The sequence below is a fragment of the Sarcophilus harrisii genome, chromosome 1, assembly GCF_902635505.1.
Source record: "Sarcophilus harrisii chromosome 1, mSarHar1.11, whole genome shotgun sequence".
NCBI classification, from domain to species: Eukaryota; Metazoa; Chordata; class Mammalia; order Dasyuromorphia; family Dasyuridae; genus Sarcophilus; species Sarcophilus harrisii.
This window is the reverse complement of record NC_045426.1, coordinates 680370965-680395051: the sequence shown is the minus strand read 5'-3', so window position 1 is coordinate 680395051 and position 24087 is coordinate 680370965. Positions and strand designations below refer to the sequence as shown.

The 24087-nt window shown below is 37.5% G+C and overlaps 1 protein-coding gene across 1 annotated transcript in view; it reads left to right on the top strand.

Moving 5' to 3' along the window:
- Window positions 1–21167, top strand: part of TMEM132C (transmembrane protein 132C) — a 500219-nt gene extending 479052 nt beyond the window's left edge. The window contains exons 7-9 of the mRNA XM_012542340.3: window positions 633–906; window positions 3314–3505; window positions 18293–21167. Of these exons, the coding sequence (XP_012397794.2) occupies window positions 633–906; window positions 3314–3505; window positions 18293–19495 (1669 nt within the window). The 3' untranslated portion in view covers window positions 19496–21167. The remainder of the gene's footprint in view (window positions 1–632; window positions 907–3313; window positions 3506–18292) is intronic.
- The last annotated feature ends 2920 nt before the right edge of the window (window positions 21168–24087 follow it).

Here is a 24087-nt window from a genome sequence, read left to right as displayed (position 1 = left end):
CACCTGACAGCGGCTACTGGAGATCCAACCCAGAATGAATCTCCTCTTGTGAGAGGAGGATACAAGGAGACTGAGAGGCAGTTGTGTTCTCTGATTTCTCTGACAGAGAGGCCATTGCATTGTCTGATCTTTCTCCTCTTCCCTCTGCCTCCTATTTATCTCATTCCCACTCCCAGTCTGCAACACCTGTGTCAGCAAAAGCTGCCTTGCAACGCCTTCAGATGTTATGATCCACAATTGTGGAGGCTCTTGGAGAATTGACCTGGCCCTTAACACTTTCTTAATCTGTAAAATTTGGATAATAATAGAACCTGCCTCACAGACCTGTTGGGAGATAAAATGGGATAACATTTATAAAGCACTTTGCAAATCTTGTTATATCAAGTCTAGCTTTTATTTTATTCCTTTTTGTATACATACTGTTTTTCCCCATTGGAATTAAGATTCTTGAGGATAGTTTTTTCCTTTCTCCATATCCTTCGTGCTCATCACAGCCCTGGCACATAGTGAGGACTTACTAATTATTTGTTGTTTTGGATTTATGTAGATCTTAGGTAAAGAGTTTGAACCAGCTGATGTTAAAGTTCTTTTCTACTCTACTCTTCTGATTCTACTCCTACCTTTCATTTCAGACCCACAAGAGACAGTGATGATGAAGATGATGAGGAGAGAAGAGGCAGGGGCTGTGCCCTCCAGTACCAACATGCAATGGTCCGAGTCCTCACCCAGTTTGTTTCTGAGGATGCCAATCCTTGGGGTCAACTGAGATATTTACTGAGCCCTGACTGGCAGTTTGACATTACTGACCTGGTAACAGACTTCATGAAATTGGAGGAACCACACATTGCCAAGCTTCAGGAAGGGCGGGTTTTGATTGGACGAGAAGTTGGCATGACGACAGTACAGGTAAGAAGCATCTGCTTCTTTATCTGTAAAATGGAGGTAATAACAGCATCTACCATAAAGAATTATTTCAAGGATCAATAAAGACCCCTAATTTATTCTTTCTTGCTCTTTGGAATGATCTAGAAAATACCTTAAAAAGTTATCTTATCCAGATAATACAGGAACTCAGAACTTCAGAGGACCTCAGGAATTCTCTGTGACCCAATTGCTATGTGGGATCTCATAACCAAATGTGGAAGTCTTGAAATTATGATTTATTATCAGTAAATTATTTCTACACTTATTTTTATACTTTTGATTTATATTTATTTTATTATATATTATTATATTACATATAATATTATATATGTTGTCTATTATATATTTATCATATATTCATTTTATTTTATATATTATATATATATATATATATTTTTTTTTTACTCAGAATTATTTCAAAAATTCTTGGCTAAAAAGGAGGTCACAAACAGAAAAAAATTAAGAAGCCTTGTTGTAGTCTACCCTGTATATGAGCAGTATTCCTATTTACAACATGCCCAACAATTGATCATCCAACCTCTGTTTGAGATCTGTGGTAATAGGGACCCATTCCCTCTAGAGATTGGTCTTGGAAAGCTGTAATTGATAGGACTGATCCCTTCTTTTATATTTTAAACTTATCTTTAAATTAGCAAATATTTATTTTTCTCTCTCCTCCCTCTCCAATACATTTTTTTAAAAAACTTTGTAACATATATATATATATATATATATATATATATATATATATATATATACAGTCAAGCAAAACAAATTTCCAAATTAGCTATGTCTAAAAATATGTATCTTATTATACATATGTATCTCATTCAGGAGGTAGGTTTTATTGGCCCACTGGAAACATGGTTGGTTATTTTGTTAATCAGAGTTCCTAAAATCTTCAAAACATTTTTCTTTACAATATTGTTGTAATTGGAGAAATTGTTCTCTCAGTTCTGCTTGCTTTACTCTGTATCCTGTCATACAATTTTTCCTAAGTTTCTCCAAAAACATTCTTCTTATCATTTCTTTTAGAACAATAATATCCCATTATATTCATATGCCATAATTTATATAGTCATTCCCCAAATAGGCATTTTCTTAGTTTCTAGCCCATTGTCCCTACATAAAGAACTTCTCTAAATATTTTTGTACATATAAGTCTTTCTTCTCTTTCTTTAAGCAATTTGGGATATAATCCTAGTAATTGCATTGCTGAGTCAGACTATGCAAATGGTATAATAACTTCTTGGGCACAGTTCCCAATTGCTTTCTGGAATGGCTGGAAAAACACACAACTTTACCAACAATGCATTAATGTGCCTGTTTTCCCGAATCTCCTCAAACATTTGTCATTTTCCTTTTTTTTTTTTTTTTTTTTTGCCAACTTGACCAATCTGAGAAGTAGAAGGTAGAACCTCAGCATTGCTATTAAATTGCTTTTCTTTCATTATTAATCATTTGGATGGTTTTTTTTCATATGACTATTGATAGCTTAGATTGCTTCCTTAGAAAACTGTTCTTTTCTTCCACCATTTATTTATTAATTAATTTTATTCTCATAATAATTATATTAATTATATATTATTAAATACTATATTTTTATTTATTAATTTTATTCTTATATTAATTATATATAATTTTATTATTATATAACACTATATATATAATAAATACATAATTATATCTAAATATAATTAATAATAAATTAATTGTATTCTTATAAATTTGGATTCACAAATCCAAATTTGAAAATCCAATTTAAGGAAACATTTTAGATTGCTAGAGAACTGGAAAGGACTTTAAAGATCATTGATCTTTTCATGTTGCAGAGAATGAAAACATAGCCCTTGAAGTCCTATTAAATGCCAAGGTTAGGACCAGAACTCTTCTTCCTGTTTCAGTGGAATAGGCTTTATTCTGCTGTGCTACCCCATAAATTCCCTTAGAGGTGGTTGTTTACATAATAAAAAAGACTCTAATCCACAGAAGAATCTTAAGTGACCTCTTTTTCTGACCTTCTATTTCCTCTGAATAGCTAATTTTCCCCAGTGCCCATAAAATGTGATTTGAGAATTTTTGTTTAAAGGTCTTATGCAAAACTTTTCAGATCTCTCTTTTTTTTTTTTTTTTTTTTTAAATAAAATGAGGCAAAATTGTAGCTCAATAGCCAAACTAGTAAAGGGGGAATATTGGATGGGGGAGGAGTGGATACTAGCAGCAGAATGAGATTGCGGTTCACAGTATGTGTTTTCTTCTTAGGGAGGGTGTTATGTTTCCCCAGGTATAAAGATTTAACTGGACTGAGAAGGACCTTAATGAGCCAGAAAATATTGCTAGCAATCAATCAATCCATGCTGTCACCTAAGACTTTGTTTTGTGTCTAAAGGTTCTGTCACCCCTTTCTGATTCCATCCTGGCTGAGAAGACTGTGACGGTCTTGGATGACAAAGTGGCGGTGACGGACCTTGGCGTCCAACTGGTGGCGGGATTGTCAGTCTTCCTCCAGCCCAGCTCTGAAGTTAACAAGGCTATCACCGCCACAGCCATGGCCGAGGAGCTGCTACATACTCCCAAGCAGGTATGGTGGGAATAAGGGGATCACTGCAGGTGGCAATTAAGAGACTCAGTTCCTAGTATGGGGCCATGTTCCCCAAGGCTTGTACTGAGGTTCGCATAAGGGAGGGAGAGAGTAATTTTATACAATATGTGATCTCATTAAATAAGAGGAGCTATGACTTCCTTATCTGTCAATACTATGTTTCACCTCCTTATTTCATGATTTTCTGTTGCAAATCTCTCCTATTTAACTGTCAAATTGAGCTTATCAAAGCATAAGTTTGACCATATTATCCCTCCTAGTCAATAAACTCCAATGGTTCCCTATGGTTTCTAGGATAAAATACAAAATACTCTGTTTGGTTTTGAAATCCCATCATGACCCAGCCCACTCCTACATTTCTAGTCTTCTAATATCTTATTGTCTACACATTCTCTTCAATCCAATGACACTGGCCTCCTGGCTATTAAACATAAACAGAACACTCTATCCCCTGATTTCGTGTCTTTCTCCTGGTTCTCCCAGTGCCTAGATGTCTCCTGCCCTCTTCCTCATGAGGTATACTAGATATCTTCAGGGCTTAATTGGACCTCCTCAACTGTTAATGCTCTGTTCCAATTATACTGTATATAGGGAATCCTACATATCTTAGTGCAATTTTATGTTACTAAAATATAAAATTACACTAAGATTTTTAGGAGATTTGTACTTTGTGATTACAGAGAGAGAGAGAGAGAGAGATACACATACATGTGTGATATATAAAAAGTTCAGAGACATAATTGAATAATTTTAATAAATTATTAACAAAGTCACCATATTTATTTTAAAAAGGATGGTCATTTGGCCATCACTCTCTGACCAAAGAGCCTTCTTGGTGGTGCGCTTAAAGGTTATATATGCCCTTGAAATAGGAGTAGTAATCAATTCTGATTGGCTAACAACCAATGAGAGAATAAATATTATAATGAGCAGGTAGGCTATATTACAGTAAGAGTCTTTGGGTAAGTGACTTGGATCAGTCACTTCTTGGTCAAATAGATTTATTAATTTCTATATCATCTATATGACAAAATGGAGGATGCCCATTTTTCCAGACCTATTTGAGCAAATACAATCAGCAGGAATGTACCTATTAGCCCAAACTTGAACTATCTTTTACTGTCTTTGATTAGTTCTCAGCCACTCTTGTTCAGTATGTCTTTTAGAAAGATTTCCCACATTGATTGATTTCCACATGAGAAAGCAAAAAAGGAGGGGAAACCTTGGTCCTAATTGAGTAATTAGTTATTAATACTGGAGAAAAATAGTCATTTCTCACACATGCTGCTATACATATATAATTCACATAACCTCAAACACTGACTAGCTTGTGACCTTGAGCAAGCCATTTAACCTTGTTTGCCTCAGTTTCCTCATCTGTCAAATGATCTGGGTGAAGGGAATGGTCAACCACTTAGCCATCTTAACCAATAAAACCCCAAATGAGTTCATAAAGCTATGGACATTTTTCAGTCATGTCCATCTCATGTATGTATGTATGTATGTATATATATATATATATATATATATATATATATGTCACCTATGTCACTGTGCGTGAATGTTATGTAATATATGGTATACATGCAATAACATACATGTTATTGTATTTTGTGTACATGTAGGCTGGTAAGTAATGGCATGTATATGTATGCATGTATGTCTGTTGCACACATAAACATATAGTAGCATATATGCACAATTGGTTATGTATTATATTTGAAAACAGATGTTATATTATATGTGTATACATATGTTGTGCAAACATGATTATTTACATGTAATTTCCCCCATTCTGATAGAAGTTCCTTGAGGTTAACAACTATGTTTTAGGCCTTTTTTTGCACCCCCAGCATTTAGCACAGTGCTTGGAACATAAATAATAAATTTTTGTTTACTAACTTACTCTACTGGATTGACTAAATCACTAACAAATAATTATTAACCATCACAACTTAGTCACTTCTAGAAATAAGCAGGTCACAACAACACAATATCAACCCATACCAGTAGATCATTAAGGGAAAAATATTATTTTAAGACAGTACTGAGCAGTGAGTCTTCAAGCCTGGAAAGGAGAAATAGAGAGCGGCAAAGTTAGCAAAAGTAGCAGTTCTAGTCCCAACTCCCAGTGAGATCCAGACCCTGCTGAACCAAGTCTAAGGCTGAGAAATAAAGCTACTGCTCATTCACTGTTACCACCAGATTTATTTTGCCTCATTCCACAAAACAGAAAAGAACTCACGTTGGTTTTATAGCTTGTTTTCATGATTATCTCTACCTAATTTTCTGGAGCGCAAACCCATTCAGATGGGTTTTATAACAGAGTGGTTAGTGGCAAGACAACATCCAAGCTGGAAGAGGGACAGACCGCCCATCTGTTTAATTTATTTCCTGCCGGAATCATCCCTGTCTTGTGTAATTAACCCATTTCTGCCTTCCTCCTTCAGTAGTTCCTGTAGGGAATCTTTCATCTTGACAGATGTGGAGCCAACATTGAGCCTGACAGAGCCAAACCCACAAATCCTGCCTAATTATAGAGCCCAGTTCTGGGAGTCTCACACAGTATTTCTTTGCACTGCAATCAGAAGGGTCTTTGTAGAGCTGACTGGCAACAGTTCTTACTCTGTCCAACTTGGAGCAGTCAATGTGGCCATCTTGGACCAGAGAAATGAACCAAATGGGCAGTAGCTCCACTTTTTCTTATTTCTAGAGGTATGGATCATAGAAAGAGCCTTGGATTTAGACCCAGAGGATGTGGTTACAGAGTTCACATTTACCTCTTAAACTAGCTTATGGAACAGGGGAAGTTACTTCCTCTCTCTGAGCCTCAGTTTCCCCTCCTATAAATGAAGAATATTAGATTAACGAATTTCTAAGATTCCTTTTTGCTCTAAATCTGCAATACTGTGACTTCACACTGGTGTTATTATTTATTTATCTTGATTGGACAATGCAAATGGATGAATAAAAAGGCATTAGTTAAGCATTTTGGATGTCACTCGGAAACTTGAGAAGAAAGGGTGTTTGTTCAGGAATCATACATAGTCTTTGCCCTTGGGGAAAGCATAGCTGTGGAGATACAAATTACAGGAACATACTGGGTTTCAATTGTATAATTTCCCTCTCTTTGGAAAAGGCAAATGAATAGTATGCTGCACCTGAAATCTGGAAGAATGAATTCAAATCCAGCTTCAGATATTCACTAGCTGTGTGATCTTAGACATGTCACTTAACCTCTGTGTCAAATTCTGCATTTGTAAAATGGGAATAAGAGCATCTACCTTCCAGAGTTATTATGAGGAACAAATTCGTTAATATTTGTGAAGTGTTTAGCACAGTGCCTGGCACATAATATGTGCTTAATAAATACTTGTTTCCTTCCTTTGGAAGCATCTTCATTTAATTAAAGCTTGTGTGAAGAGGTCAGTCCTTCCCAGGTTTACCTCTTAAACATTTTAAAAATGCAAATGATGCCTTAGCCCAACTTGGAATCTGCTTCTGTATTTCCAAAAGAGAAGGAAAAAATATTCTAATACTCACAATGGATCTGTGATACCATGGAAATAGATACTTCTTCCCATTTGCACCCACAATGCCCAAACTCCCATCCTTGTTCTCCTAGCTGTGAATCTAAGATATCCTGCCTGTAAACCCAACACATTTAACATTCTGCCACATTAAGTATTGAACATTGGTCAGTGTTTTGGTTTAACCCTCGAAGGGAACATTAGGTACCTAAATAAATTTGAGGGCTCTGGTACAGCAGAAATCAAAGTAAACTGAGTTGGCATCCAATATGTACGTCCCCATTTGCGGCTGAACTGCTATTTTTGAGCAAGTACTATCCAATAAAAGTACCAATTTGGGGAAGAAAAAGGAATGAGACTTACTAATAGCCCCAGGAGGTTGTTCTTTTTAAGATTTGGGATATCTAGTTAAAATGATTTGAATTCCATTTGGTGGCTTGGAAATGAAAGGGCATACCAGTCATTCACATAGCTGGTCTTTTTTTTATTGTTGTATCCATTGGGTTTTTTGTTTTTTCAGTTTTTTAATTTATTAGTTTAAAGATTTATTTTTATATTTCATTATATTATTTTTATTATATTATATTTGTGTAATATAATATGTTATATTATATATTTTAAACATTTATTTTTATAGTATTTTGATGTTCACTTTTTCTTTCTCCTTCTTCTTCTCCCTCCTCCCTAAGATGACAATCCAATTTGATATAGGTTATATATGTGCAATCCTATTAAACATTTCCATATCAATCATGTTATGAAAGAAGAATCAAAACAAAAAGGGAAAACATGAGAAAAAAACAATAAAAAAGTGAAAATAATGTGCTTCAGTCTGCACTTATACTTCATAGTTCTTTCTCTGAATGTGGATAGCATTTTCTATCATGAGTCTTTTGAATTGTGTTAGACTTTGCTCTTCTCAGAAATACAATGATCTATCAAAATTGCTCATCCACATAATGTTGCTGCTACTGTGTACAATATTCTGCTGGTTTTGCTCACTTCCATTCTGCATGAATTCATGTAAGTCATGTGAGATTTTTCTGAAATTCAACTGCTCACATTTTTTATAGAACAATAGTATTCCATTACATTCATATACCACACTTTGCTCAGCCATTTCCCAATTGATGGACATCTCCTTGATTTCCAATTCTTTGACACCACAAAGAAAGCTGCTGTAACCATTTTTTGTCCAGTAAGAAAATTTGCAATTTCCTTTGCTCTAAAATCTTCAGTGACTCCCTGTTACCTCTAGGATAAATTTAAGTTCCTTAGCCTGGAATTTAAGACCCACTACCATTTAAAACCCACTCTTGCTTTCCTTCATACTTTTATTTCATGTTATTTGCTTCCATCCAAGCCCTCTGTTTTCCATCCAAACTAAATTACTAATTGTTCCACAAATTTGACAGCATGACATAATGAGAGAAAGACTATGTGGCATAGTGGAACAGAAAAGTGAACTTGAAATTAGGAAAGTTTGGATTGAAATCCTGCCTCAAGTATTCACAAGATCTTGAACCCTGAGCATGCTATCTAATCTATCCGAACCTTGATTTCTGCATCTATAAAATGGACTTGTTAGACTCAGTTGTCTCTAAGGTTTCTTTCTATTTTAAATCAGTGGTCTTGTGATATTCTAAGCTAGCATGCTATTTCTTACAATGTCCTTTTGTTGTCCAAGGCAAGTAGCACAAACCAAAGGAAAGTAATACTAATCCTGGCCTCAACTCACTTGTGGGAAAAGAAATATCTTGATGATATCCTCAAAGAGAGAGTGACCTTAGAATTTCAACTGTGTGGAAAGACAGAGACGTTGAGACACATCGGATAGGTTACTGTCTGGGGAAGAAAAATGGATAGACCATGAAAGAACTAACCTGGTATGGAGACACATAGTAACAGATGGAGGTAGTATACCATCTGGTAGCTTCCCAATTTAATTAATTATTCTTGCCAACCAGTTTCTGTGCTGCTGAAAGAGTGAAAATTCTACCAACATTTAAGTGGAGAATAATTTTAAATTTCAGCATTTCACAAGTGCAATTTAACATTTTTGCAACTTCTAAATTTCAGTGCCCTGGAACAAAGCCTCAGTCACTTCCTAGTTACAGCTCCACTTATAAGCATTCACATTGGCCTGGAGCACAGTAATTCCAATTTCTCTGCCTCTTAGCATCCTTTTGAGGCCAGTGTAGATACGACTTTTTCTATGATCCATTCATTACCTCATCCTTGCAATGTTCTCTCTCCAGATTTTCTCAGAGCGCTCTATGTGGACCTTTCCTTTGTACCTATCACTCTCAACTTTACATCATTAATACTTGGTTTCCATTCTGTAACTCCTTGAATAGAATGTTAACTCTTACAAGCTTGGGCCTGGACCCATTTTGTTCCATAAATGAAATGGATATTTGAGGAGAGAAAATGTGGATGAAATAATGATATAGCAAGCATGCCCTGAGAAATGATTAGCTTCTGATTGAAGGCTCCCAGTGAGGAGTAACTCGTTTCCTAAGAAGATAACAAATTCCACTTTGGCACAACTCTTTGTTAAGGAAATTTCTCTTGTTATAGAGATGAAATCTGCCTACCTAAAATTGCTTCCTGTTGTTTCTTATTCTAACCTCTGACTCTGTTCTGAGTCTCATTTCCTTTTGAGGGATAACCCTTCACATACTTGAAGATTATTATTGTTTCCCCTTCATCTTCCTCATTTCCAAGTTTTCTCTCTCTCCCTTCCAAATGGCCTCAATCAATGGCTATCTCCCCCCTCCTGAAACCTCTCCTCTCAAGTGGATGCCTTTGTTTCTTTCCTCCCATTTTCCTAGAGGACTTCCTTCCCTTGAATCTCTTTTCTTGCCCCAATAATATTCTGCCTTGTAACATATTTAAATTCCCCTACCTCATACTTACCACTAATTAGAGTGTCAGCCCCCAGAGAGCAGCAACTATGATTTTATCCCTTTGTATAGTCGATGTGCTGCCTTCCTCATAGCAGGTACCCTGAAGTGGTTGAATTGAAAAGTGATGTCCTGGGTCAGAACCATTATGCTGATGTTTTAGTATACAAACTGTTGGCAATGATGAGTATCACCAGTGCCAGTGAAGAGGAAGGCTTTCACTAGATTGATAGAGTATGATAGAGAGAAGTATCTTATCTATGGAGTGATTTGACTAGCCTTTTAATTCATTGAAGGCTAACCAAAGGCATTTTGCTTACAGAGAGCTCTTTAGAGAGAGAGATACAGACAGATAGACAGACAGACAGACAGAGGAAAGAGGAGACAGAGACAGTGACAGCAAAGAGAGAGATAGAGACATAGAGACAGGAACAAAGAAAGAGAGAAATAGTAAGAGGCAATAAGTAATTGTAGCATAGATGGCTAATCAAGCTATCAGTCTCATCTATCAAAAAAAAGTCTTCCACTTTCCAGAAAGTATCAAGCAATCTTCTTCTCCCATGTCTAATGGTTCCCAGCTTCTCATGGGACCTATGTGACTCACAGTAACAGTGAAGGAACAGATCTGGGATGTTCCTCAGTATGCATGACTCCCTATAGAGGCCTTTCTCTGGAGTAGGGCTTCTTTTTTTGTTCCTTGGGTAGTGTAGGGAAGCTTATGGAGCCTTTCTCAGAATGATATTTTTAAATGCACAAAATAAAATTCATAGGATGCCAAAGAAAACCAAGTATATTGAAATATAGTAATCAAAATAGATGTTTCTTTCAAAGTAAAGAATACTTGCTCTAAATCCATATTCTAAATTTCATTTCTTTGCCCCACGGCACTTATATTTCCTTATATTCAAAAATAGGTATTTTCTTTCACAGACCCCATGTATTCACTATGTCCAAAGGATAGTAGCTTATCTGTATCCTTGCTATATATTGGTTTTACTAAAAAAAAAAATTCCTTACATCTCAATGTGATCATTAAGCAAATTTTGAGAGGAATACAGATCTGTTTTAGCCAGAGGCACATTCAAGCAGCTATTTGGTAAAGTGGATACAGTGCTAGACCTGGAGTTGGGAAAACCTGCATTTAAATCCAACTTCAGATACATATTAGCTGTGTAACCCTGGAAAGTCACTTCATTGCTGCCTGCCTCGATTTCTTTATCTATAAGATGAGAATAATAATAGCATCTGCTCCAAAGGGTGTTGTGATAGACATTATTCATTAGCTAGGTCACTCTACCTCTGCCTCAATTTCTGCATCTATTCCACAGGGTTGTTTCTATGAAGATCAAATGAATTTACATATGGAAAACACCTTGAAAACCATAAAATTCTGTATAAATGAAAGCTGTCCTAGCCCCAAAATCTAAAATCTATTTGAAGGAATCATGTAGTTTTTCCCATCTGCCCTCTTTTCTCTCCTTACAAGCACACTACCTACCCTACTTCAGGCTTTTATTATCTCTGCTCTGGACTTTTGAAGTATCCCTGCTACCAAACTTTTCCTTCTCCATTCAGGAAAGTCTGACTATATCAATCCCTTCCATTAAAATCTTCAACTGTTCCCAGTTGCCTTCAGGAAAAAAATACAAATTTCTTGCCCTCATATTTCAGTCCCCCCACAATCTAACTCCACCCTATCTTTCCAATCTTATTATATGTGACTCCCTTTTTACTCACTCCATTTTAACCAAACTGGATTACTGACTGTTCCCAGAACATGAACATTCCAACATGGATCTGCCTGGTTCAAAACAGGTCATTCCTCTATGGTTGGAATATATATCCTTCTCACATCAACCTTAGGTTCTTCAAGCTCAAGTTGTATGCCATTTCCTGTCTGAAGCTCTTCTAGATCTTATACATACATACACATTCACAATCATATGCACATACATACTGACACATACACATTCACATATATATATATATATAACATATATATACATACACACACTCCAGTCGTTAATACCCTCACCTCCCCAAATTATCTTCTATTCACTTCTCTGCTAATCAAATATTTTATCCAAAAGCATTTATTAAATGATGAGGATACAAAGAAACATTAAAAACAGCACTGTCTTCCAAGAATTCACATTCTAATGGAAAAAGACAACATATAACAAAACTAAGTACATGTGAGACAGATTCAGAATAGATAGAAGATAATCTGGGGAGACTGAGAAAGCTTCATGCAAAGGGTTTCATTCTAGTTGAAGAGACAACACATACATTTTGTTATTGTTGTCATTGTTCAGTGGTATCTGATTCTTCGTGGCCTTATTTGACTTTTCTTGGCAAAGATACTGAAATGGTTTGCCATTTCCTTCTTCAGCTCATTTTAGAGGTAAAGAAACTAAGGCAAAAAAGGTAAAGTGACTTACTCAGAGTAAGAGTATTCAGAGCAGTTTCAAATGTATTGGATTACCAATCAAATTTGGATTATCAAATGTTTGTTAGATAGAAGGAGCAGCATTAACCATGAAAAGGTCTGTCACCAAGCTGGTATGAGAAGAAGAAATAGGAGAGTAATTGAAGGACAGCCAGAAAATGAAGACAAAGGTGGGAAGTCTCTTGGATGCTGCTCACACCTTCAATTGGGCAGCATGCAATCTAGAAATCATTGATGAGTCTGGGCGTCCATCATTTACTGGTCTTGAATTTTGTCAACTCTCTCATTAGGAATGAGCTAATAATGACCATTCTCAGATTCACAGTCCATTCAGAGAGAATTATTTGCTCTAGTCATCTCAGTGACACTAAATAATGGGAAGTTGTGATGATTGGCTTTAAAAAAAAAAAAGAGCTAGATAAGGGAGAGGAAGAAAAAGAGAGGAAAGCAAGTAGCCAGACCTGAGGAGTGTTTACTTGGAGTAGATAATTAATGAGTTTCATGAGCAATTGTCATCTCAGCTCTTGAAGTGTTCTCAGGGAAGGGCGGCCTTTTTACAGATAAAAAGGCTCCAATCCATCTTCACCTCTTGATAGTAATTGGAGGACCTTGTCATGGGAATCAAAGGGGATTTATTGATGCAGTTCATCTGATTTGCAGAAATGCCTCTGAGAAGGACAGCATCCTAAATCATTCCTAGGCGGGTGTTGGGTTTGCTTTTTTTTTTTTTTTAGAGTTTCTAATCTTTGGGGAAATTCACTGGCTTCTCCTAAGAAAATCCCATGGTCTACTTCTCTTTCATGAGGTAATTAAAAGAACTTAACCCAAACTTTTACCAGGTCACGAGAGTTTCTGTTTGGAGCTTTACTGAAAATTTGGACTGTCTGCCATTATTTTGTGCTGATATCATTCTTTACATGGAATTTCTGAAGAGAAATCACCGTGAAAATCAGATTGAAATGGGCTTTCTTAGCCTCCACAGATTTGGATAACTGTGACTCAACATGTCTCCCAGGCCTCAGCATTTAGTAGATTTTGGCATTTTTAAATGTGTGAAAAACAAGATATTCACCAAAAATGCCTTGCTATGTCATGAAGAAAATACAGAACGAGGGGTACCCTCTGAAAATATGAATTTGTCTAGATTAAGGGTTCTGAACCTAGAGTCCACAGGTTCCCAAGTGACTCGTGGATAGATTTCAGGGATCTGTGAATTTGGATGAGAAAAAGAATTAAAAGTTTATGCTCACTATCCTCTAATTGAAAATTAGCATTTTTCTCAGTTATTAAAAAAAAATTTTAAGGAGTGGACACCAGACTGCCCAAGGGACACCACAACATTAAAAAACAAAAAACAAAAAAAACTTAAGATCTCTTTATTTAAATGTCCTTATTTCATAGGCTCATATGTCTCAAGCTAGAAAGCACTGCAGGGGCCAGTCCAAACTCCTCATTTTAGATAAGGAAACTAAAATACAGGAATGTGAAATGTTTTAAATTATCTCTTAGCCCTATAGCATGGCTACTGTTCTTCAGCGTTCTCCATTTCTACTACTCTCATTTCCATTTTCTCCTTCTCTTGTGGCCCCATTACCCTTTGAGAATAACCACAAGTCCAATTCACTTCAAATTACCAATCCACTATGAATCCCCAAGTTCTCTGCCCTCTCCCCCTACCAGATTGTTACAGATTTTCCCTCTGCAAGTTCCTAAAGCCTTTCCTGATCACACTTTGGAAATTAAATATTCTTCCCACTCAAAGTCTATTGCTGAGTTAACCATCCCTCGTTGTTTTCAGAGAAATGGTCTAAATTAGCCAGAAGCCTAGCAATTCCCTTTGTTTATAACCAGAGTGTAACAAATGAAAACCAGGACGATTCTGTAAATTTGTGTGATGATTGTGTAGTAACAGGCTGGGGAGGTTGCTCTCCATAGGTAATGTTCATCCAGATTGCTCCAAAGCGCTGTCACGTAGGCTGATTGAGGCCATTTGTATCAAAAGTCTTGGGACAGATATAACCAATGTCTCTATTTTAAAAGCTATACCAATAGCTGTGGGCTTCCACCACCAGAAGGATTATGAGTGTAGGGGCAAAAAAGTGGGGTCTAACTTAGGTCTAGAGAAAGAAGGATTGGAAGTAGGAAAAGGCAGCAGGGAAAAAGAAGAGGGAAGACTGGACCAATTTGACTAATTCCTCATGTTCCAACAGCAATAACATGTGTTGTAGGATCATAACAACAGATAGGGAGAAGTCATCTAGTTTAGATGGAGGCGCTCTTGTCTAATTCCCTCATATATACCTATGGAGAAACTGAGTCTCAGACATGTGATATAGCTCACCCAAAGTTACAGAAAATAAATAGCAGAGGTGGAATTTGAACTCAGCTCTTTGCACTATAGTATAGGCAGTCAAGCTACCACACACGTTCTTTATAAAGGAAGGAAGAAGAAAATAATAACAATAGCAATAGTGGGCTGTTATATACCACTTTAATAGTGGGCTCCCCAAATATTCTCATTTCAGGAAAAGAGTGCTAAATTTAAAGTCACAGGCACTGAGTTGAAATTTCATCTCAAAATAAAAAAAAAGAAAGAAAAGAAAAAGAAAGAAATCTCATCTCAGTGATTAAAACTGCCTTTTTTACTAGGCACTCTACTGGGGGGACAGATAAAAAACAAACAAAAAAGCCAGTCCTTTTCTTCAAAGATTTGATCTGCCACCATACTACCATAGATGATATTGGGTAAATCCCTTCCTTTGGAATCCCAGACTTGTTACATCATATGTATCCAGAGTGACTTGAGGAGGAGCTTCTACTAGCTTTTACGTCTATAATCATCGGTGAAGACAATTAGTTTGCTCAGAAACTGGGTACCCAGAATGCTGCAATGCAGAAAACTTTGAGGGAAGCAGTAGGATTCACTACGAGCAGAGCTCTCATTCTGGAGGTTCGAATCTCACTGCTTGCCACCTGGGACAAGTTGCCTTGAAGAAAGTGATCAATGAAAGGGAGCTCAGTGGCCCTCTATTTGAATCCATTCTGAAAGGAATGCCCAACAAGCCTCAACGTGGGGACCTCCAAGGAGAGTAAATGGCTGAAAACAGCCTCTTCCTCTTCTGAATAGCTCTAATTGTTGGGAAGGCAGCTAGGTAGCACAATGGATAGAACCACAGGCTTGAAGTCAGAGAAACCCGAGTTCAAATCCAGACTCAAACATTAGGTAGGTGACCCTGGACAATTCACTTTATCCTGTTTACCTCAGTTTCTCATCTGTCAAATGATCTGGAAAAGAAATGACAAATCACTCCAATATCTTTGCCAAGAAAACCTCAAATAGGGACACAAATAGTTAGATATGACTGAAAGAACACAACTATGAATTATGGGGAAATTTTTCTTAACTTTGAATTTAAGAGGATCTCTCTAGAACCTCTACCCTCTGTTCCTGGTTCTGCCTTCTAGGACCAAACAAAACCAATCTAATCCCTTCTCCATAAATCATAAATCAGTTCTTTAAGTGCTCTATCATGTCCATTCCTGGACCTCAGCTTCTCTGTCAAAAGAGAGTAGAAGGCCCATGAAGTCTTCTCCAATTTTATTCTATGATCCCATGATGCTTCCAGATACAGAATCTCAGAAACAGAAGACCCTTCCTCTGCTACTGTTCACTTTAAGCCTTCTCAAAGAACTGGGAACCTCTCATCCTCTCACAAGCCCAGGGCCCACAAACCTAAGAGCCATAATTGAAGGATAAGGAGAATGAGTTGGAACAAATCACCTCATTTCCCAGATCAGGTGTTGCTCCTAAGAAATAAATAGTCACTTCATTATTGAAATGAAACTCAAATAACTACCTATGTCAATCATTTGCTTTTGATTTGCCCCTAATGGTAATTTCTGCAGGTACTACCCACCAAGAGCAAAGACAGCACAATTAAACCAGGCATCCAGCGCTGAGATATCCTAGAGGAAAGAGCCCATGGCCAGCATCTTGCTGACATGGAAATGGAATGGGCGTTCCAATTTGCTTCAAAGGTGGAATAAGTTCAGGCTTGAAAGAAAAATGCATTAGTTTTTTTAGCTTCTCAAGCAAAGGAAAAAGGGATCTGCCAGGAGGCTGAGGGAGTTTGAAAAGGGGAGGAAAAAAGTGGGGGGGGGGTTGTTATTTTCTTTTCTAACACTTGTCTCTGTAAATGTCTACAAGGGATGGTTCTCCCTCCCCTCCTTTTCCTTCCTATCTTCCTCCCTTCTTCTCCGTCCAAAGAATGAGCTCAGTGATTTGACTTCTCCAATCTCGTGTCACAGACTAAGAAGGGAAGGGGACAGCATTTGGCAAATAAAGGGCTCAGTCCAATTGGACTGGTCGTTTTCTGGGGAGACTTTTTCTATGCTCAAGCAGGGGCTTTTATAAATCACACAAATTAATGTTTAATGGATAGAGTTTTTTTTTTTTTAAGATTATGGCCATAGCAATTATATTAAATCTATATCTGTGCTTGTTTAAGTGAAGCCTTTAATGAAAAGCATGTTAGATTCCCTGTCCCATTTCTAGAGGGCGTTGCTTCCAGGCCTCAAGGGGAGTGTTTTCTGATCCTGATATCTAGTTTAAAGGATTTAGATTTGGAGTTAGGTTTAAGATTAGAGTTAGCACAACTTCCCAAAGAAATGATATATTTTCTTCAAAGTGGCTTCTTTATTTAAATTCTCAAGAAAGATGAGTGGATCTAAGCAGGATGATATTATAGGACTATAGAATCAGATTAGAACAGAAAAGGACCTTTTCATTTTACAGATGAGGTCCAAAGAGGTTCACAAAATTTTAGATTTGGAGAAGGAGACCTTAGAGGCTGATTCTAATCCCCTCATTTTACAGATCAGAGAACTGAAATGAGATTTGTAGGATCATAGATTTAGATAGAACTTCAACATCCCTGATCAGTAGTTTTGTAGGTGAGGAAATTAAGGTCCAATAAAGTTTGACTAAGGTGATATAACTGATAAGTATCTAAGACAAAATGCAAACTATGCAATGTATGATCTTCTAAGATAAGGAGGGAGAAATAGTTTGATCTAAAGATTGACACCTTCATTCTAGATTACAGAAAGCTCTCCTGTGAGGGCCAAGCCTATGAGTAGCTTTTGCACTTCCATCCTGAGTAAGATGGAGAGATTGAGTCTCAACAAATATTTAAATATATGGGTATGTGTGTGTATAAATAAATCTAGATCAACAGTATCATTTTTCAGTCCCGGAGAAGAGAAGTACCTCACTCAAAGTCACACAGGTGGTAAATTGCAGAGCCAGAATAATAACTTTGACTTAGAATTAGGATGATCTGGGTTCAAATCCTGACTGGGCATCTGACTTCAGTTTCCTTTTCTGAAAAATGAAAGCAATGGCTACTAAGGTCTCTTCCATCTGTAGATCAATGATCCTATAATTTCAAGCCTTCAGATGCAGCACTCCTTCAACTGCCTCTAATGGGGCAAAAGGACTCAACTTCCACATCTGTAAATATAAATATGTGTGTATATATAATACATATACATAAATATACAAATATACATTTGTATATATCTGTATAAAAGGCATATATATATATATATATATGTGGCACATATCTATATGTATCTATATATATGTATATACATGTAAAATATATGTATAAAATATATGCATGTATATGTTATATATGTATAAATATATATGTCTATATGTGTTTGTATGTATGTATATATAAAAGCAACCCTGCCTAACTCATAGGTTTGTTGCAGGGGATCAGTAGAGTATGAATGTTCAATAGCTTTGAAAATGGTAAAGCTCTTTGCAAGTTGCAGGTGTTATTCTATCATGATGATTTGTCCTGTTTTCTTTCAGGAAGCTGTGGTCAGCATGTGGATCCAGTTCAACGACGGCTCAGTGACACCGCTGGACATCTATGATCCCAAGGATTTCTCCCTCTCAGCCACATCGTTGGACGAGACCATCGTGTCCGTGCACCAGGGCCATGAGCTGAGGTGGCCTCTCGTGGTGGCAGAAGGGGAAGGGCAAGGACAGATCGTCAAAGTTGACATGATGATCTCAGAAGCCTGTCAGAAGTCCAAGCGCAAGAGTGTGCTGGCCATGGGTGTGGGCAACATCAAGGTCAAGTTTGGGCAGAACGATGCCATCTCTAGCCTTGGAGGGGATTATGATGGCGATGAGATCGAGAACCACGCCAGTGATCGCCGACAAAAGGGCCCCGACCAGGAACGCTATGGCCAGGATGGACGATACTTTGGAGGTTCCTCCATTGATCGAGAGGAGAGTGTTCTCCGTAAAGTCACCACCACCGTCAAATCACTGATCAACAACAAAGTGGTGAAGAATAGTAAGCTGGATGGAGGCAGACTGTCTGGTGACGGACAGCTGCAGAACATCCCCATTGACTTTACCAATTTCCCTGCCCAAGTTGACCTCCCAAAAAGTAGTGGTGGGCTGGAAGAGAATGACTTGGTCCAAGCTACCAGGGGGTTAAGTGACCTTGAGATAGGAATGTATGCACTCCTGGGGGTCTTCTGTTTGGCCATCCTTGTCTTTCTGATCAACTGTGCCACATTTGCCCTGAAATATCGTCACAAGCAAGTGCCAATAGAAGGCCAAGCCACCATGACCCACTCCCATGATTGGGTCTGGCTAGGCAATGAGGCTGAACTATTGGAGAATTCTGGGGATACATCACCCCAGCAGGATGAGCACACCACAATTATAGACCGGGGACTTGGCTACGAAGAAAGCAATCACCTCCTCCTCAATGGTAATACACAGAAGCATGTTCAGAGCCAGATCCACAGGTCTGCTGACTTAGGGGGGAAGCAAGAGAAAGAACAAAAACCGGACCCTCTACACTCCCCCACTTCTAAAAGGAAGCGGGTAAAATTTACCACCTTCACAACAATACCTCCAGATGATGGCTGCCCCACTGTCAACTCCATTCTCAGTAGCAATGATGATGACATCAAATGGGTGTGCCAGGACATGGATCTGGGTGACTCCAAAGAACTAAGAAACTATTTGGAGAAATTCAAAGACAAAGTGTAGGGTCCTCTGGCTGAAGGACCCACCACACCTTGATGCCTTCAGTTCTACATTATATATTGGTACCGATAATGAAGCTAGAGTGGGGCAGGGTTTGGGGGGGAAGTGGGAGGGGGGGAAAGCAGGGGAATCCATCACAAACAATATAGCAGTTTCTGTAGCTGGGGAAAGACAGTTTTGCTATATGGTGTTTCAGGAGCTGCTGATTGCAGTTTTGAGGCAATCTGAACACTTGAGAAAGCAACAGACTAATGAAAGTGATGAACTGGGCAAGGTGAGGACATATGAAGATTATTTTATGAGTAAAAAAAAATACAGACAAGTTACCAAAAATTATTTGTTAAAAAAAGCAAAAAGACAAATAAAAAAGACATAAACATAATCTGTTTATATTTCTAATAAAGCAGCAAAATATAAAAATAGGGTCTGCTAAGAGACACTGTAAATTTTAACTGCATTTCTTCTTCTGAAGACAGCCTGTGGTACTGAGAATGGAGGCCAGAAGAAGGCTTCCATCTATTTTAGTTGTTTCTTCTGATGGAATCAAGAATGCTTTCTAAATCTTTCCTTGGAATTAGATTTCTCTCTTGTTTTGTTTTCTCTCTTTATCATCTTCCTTCCTTTCTTTTTTTTTTCTTTTGATTCCTCTGTTTCTAAGAATTGAGATGGATTTGTTTCACAAAATGAACTATAAATTACATTCCTCCTTGATGGATGAGCTCCTTGAAGTAGTCTAAACTAAGCCCTCCTGTGGAATAGGATTACATCATTTCTGGGCAGTAACAACCTTGTTGGCAGGTGTTTGTGCCCCCCAACCAGAGCTCCTATATTCCTCCTGGGGCAGGAGATGTCAATGATCATTGGCCACCAATGATAGAGATAATTATTTTGCATGCTCACTCAGTAAGAATATCAGGGTACCACCATGACTGGTAAGACTAGCTCTGTCTTATTAGGGCTCACCTGACTGACAGCTATAAGAGTTCTATGATTTTTTTCCAACCATATATGGATTGGGGAAGAAGATATTTCAATGGTCATTTGATAGAAGTATGCCCAAGAATTGGAATAAGAGATCCACATTTCCCTTTATACCCCAGGAGATGGGGCAGGTGCTAGAGAAAATAGATAAGAGCTATAAAAAAGAATAAGAAAAAAACTGGAATATTTAAATCATTTTGTTTAGTTTTTTTGTGTCCTTTTTTGTACCAGCACAAACTGAAAAAAAAAATCTATGTTAGATTGTTGATTGACTGTGTTTTTTAACAGCACATTGTATCTAGCAGCACATTGCAAAGATGCCTTCATCCAAAGTCCAGTATTGCTGGTGATTGTAGAAGACCGACCAGTAGTGAACAAACCCTTTTCTAATTCCAAAATCTACGTCCTCCTGTGTAGTCTGCTCTGGGAGAAGAAGGGGCTTGTCTAGCTGGCAAATGGGGAGTCAATTGCCAGCAAATGGACATTCTCCCAAGACGACTATGGGCACTGGTACTTTTTAATTGCTAAAAAAAAAAAAAAAGTAGCTTCAATGACAATGGGCCCTGGAACTTTGTAAGCTAGTCAGGTCCTTTAACAAGATACTCCTAGAATGCATTGTAGACTGGAAGAATGTAATATTTATTTATACATGTGATACAAACTGTAATTAAAATGCTTTCCATGGCTTGACAAAGTAACCTCTCACAGGGTGTTTTTGTCATTTCATTGAACTCCAGGAGAATTGTTGGAATGCTGCAAAAATAAACAGGCTGCTGGGTGGGAGGGGAAGAGAAATATATTAACCAATTCTAGAGGCATCTTTACTATCTTTTCCTTTCACACACAGGATGAAACAGAGCAAAAGTTATTTTCTGCCTCATCTATCTGATCAATGAGAGAATGAAAGGCTCACAGGACCATAGATTTAGAGATAGAAGAAACCTTGAAGACGCTCTAGTCTCACTTCTCATTTACATATGGGGAAACTGAGTCTTCTGATGTTTAGTAACTCACACAGAAGTGAACTTTTAAACCAGAAATTCTGACTACAAATCCAAGCTTCTTTCTTAAACCGTAATCCTGTGGCCTGATATATAGGAGAACAACCCAGAGCTAGAAAAGCCTAAGTTCAAATCCTATCTCTGATTCATATTGGCCCTGTTATTAGTATCTTTTTTGATCCTCACAACAACCCTGAAAGTTCTATTATTGTCCCCATTTTACAAGTGAGGAAACTGAGGCAGGTGGTTGTTAGATAACTTGCTCAGGATTACACAGCTAACAAGTGTCTGAAGCTGGATTTGACCTCAGATTGGCAAATCACCAAAATCTCAGTGCTCTGGGGTCAGGACAACTCTCCAAAACTTTATGTGACAGAGAAAGTGCTGATCAATTGTGGCAGTAAGAGCTTCCTCACCTGGGAGTTTTCTAAAGCAATGAAACCATAGGTCTGGTGTCTTCTCTATGGCTTATAAAGTACTTTAGGGACACTTCTCCTTTGAGACCCCCCAGATCCTCTTTGGGGTGAGTAATATTGTTACTCCTTATAAAAATGAGAAAACCAAGAGATGTTTTTATCCAATCAGCCAACAAGTTTGTATTAAGTGCCTATTATATGTGAGGAAATGTGCTGAACTCTGGGAATTCAAAAAAAGGGCAAAAACCCTATGAAATATGGGAAACAATGTGCAAACAACTTTATATAAAACAAAACGTGGATAAACGTGAAGTGATATCACAGAGAAAGAACTACTGGGACTGAGGGGTGGGAGATTGCTGTTAGGAAAAGATTCTAATAGCAAATAAAATGTGAAATAAGTCAAGAAGAAAACTAGGTGGTAGCAGGAAGGAAGTAGAGAAATGACACAGCTCATAAATAACTCAGATAGTATTTGAATCCAAGACTTCCAGATTCTAAGTCCAGATCCCTAATCATTATGCACTGGCAATTTCAGATATTTTTAGTCTTAGGACCTCTTTATACTCTTAAAAATTATTGACAACCTCCACAAAAAAAGATGTTATTATATTATTATATATAATATATAATTTTATTTATATTTATATTTTATTATTTATTATACATATTAATTTATAATTTTCTTTTATCTCTATGAATATTTGACATATTAGAAAATATATCTTAATATTGTTATGAAAATAATTTTTACCTTCTGGATTCTGTGAACCAATTTCAGGGATGCTCATGAGTCCCTGAATCATGCTTTTAGTGCTACTGCAATGCACCATGGAAAATGGTGATGCAAAGAAAGTGCTCTACTTTCTATGAAACCAAGGCAAGGACAGAAGAGGAAGAGAGATAGGTGGCTCAGTGGCTAGAACACTGGGCTTGGAACCAGGAAGTTGTTATCATTCAATCATGCTTGATTCTGAATTTCTTGGAGTAGATACTAGAGTGGTGGACCATTTCTTTCTTCAGTAGATTAAGACAAACATAGGTTAAGTGACTTGTGAAGGTCATATAACTAGTAACTATCTGTCATATTTGACCTCCATGTCTTCCTGAACCTAAGACCAATTTTCTAGTACTAAACCACCTAACTACCCAGATGGCATGACCTGAGTTCAAATCCAGCCTCAGTCACTTATTAGCTATGTGACCCTGGGCAAATCACTTCATTTCTGCTTGTCTCAGTTTCCTCATTTATAAAATGGGCATAAGAATAGTATATCCCTCCCAGGATAGTTGTGAAGACCAAAAGAAATAATAATTATGAAGTAATCAATACAGTGTCTGCCATATAGTAAGTGCTTTATCATTATTAGATTTTTTTAATTATATGAGTATTTTAAATTATCCATTTTTTGAAAAAACTGAAAAGGAAAGGAAAGATAGAGAATAGAGAAAGAGTAAGCAAGGAGGAAAGAGAAAAAGAAGGAAGAAGAACAAAGGAGAAGAGGAATAGTAGAACAAGAAGAAAGACAAGGAGAACAAGAAGAGAAGGAAAAGGAAGAAGGGAAGAAGAGGGAGAGGAGAAAGAGAAGGAAAAGAAGGCAAAAGGAGGGAAGAAATGAGAAAGAACAAAAAACAGACAGAGAAACAGAGAGAGGCTATAACTCAAGTCATGAGAGCCTGGCCATGTGCCTGGGTTGTGCTGAGAAAGATAGTTAGTCTCTCTCTCTCTCAACTCAGCTTATCCTCCCTTCCCCAGCTGTGGATAGGTTGGTTGGCACTTCATGTTCACGCTGGCAAGGCCTGTGATGGGTTTTTGGCCATCTGTTAGAAGAGTTGGGACAGGAAAAAAAGAGAAGTTATTTTCTTCCATTCCTTGCTCTAGATTATATTTTTCATCAATATACGCGGTACATTTCCACACTGACTGTCCTCTTAAAATTTGGACTCTATTTTGAGAAAAAAACCTCCAGATAACCAGATGTGGGTCCTGTCTCTGAGCTGCAGCTAGAAAAGGGGAGTTTCTTCCACTGACCATTATGGAATTTCCAATAGAAGGTTTTGATGCCCTTTATCTATCAAGCGAGGAGAAAGCAAGCATGGCTTGGCTCTGTGGTCCAAAACAAAGCCATTTTCATGGACTTTGCCCATCCTCGCACATTCATTTGACAGATTTCTTTGCCATTTGGCATGGGGAGAT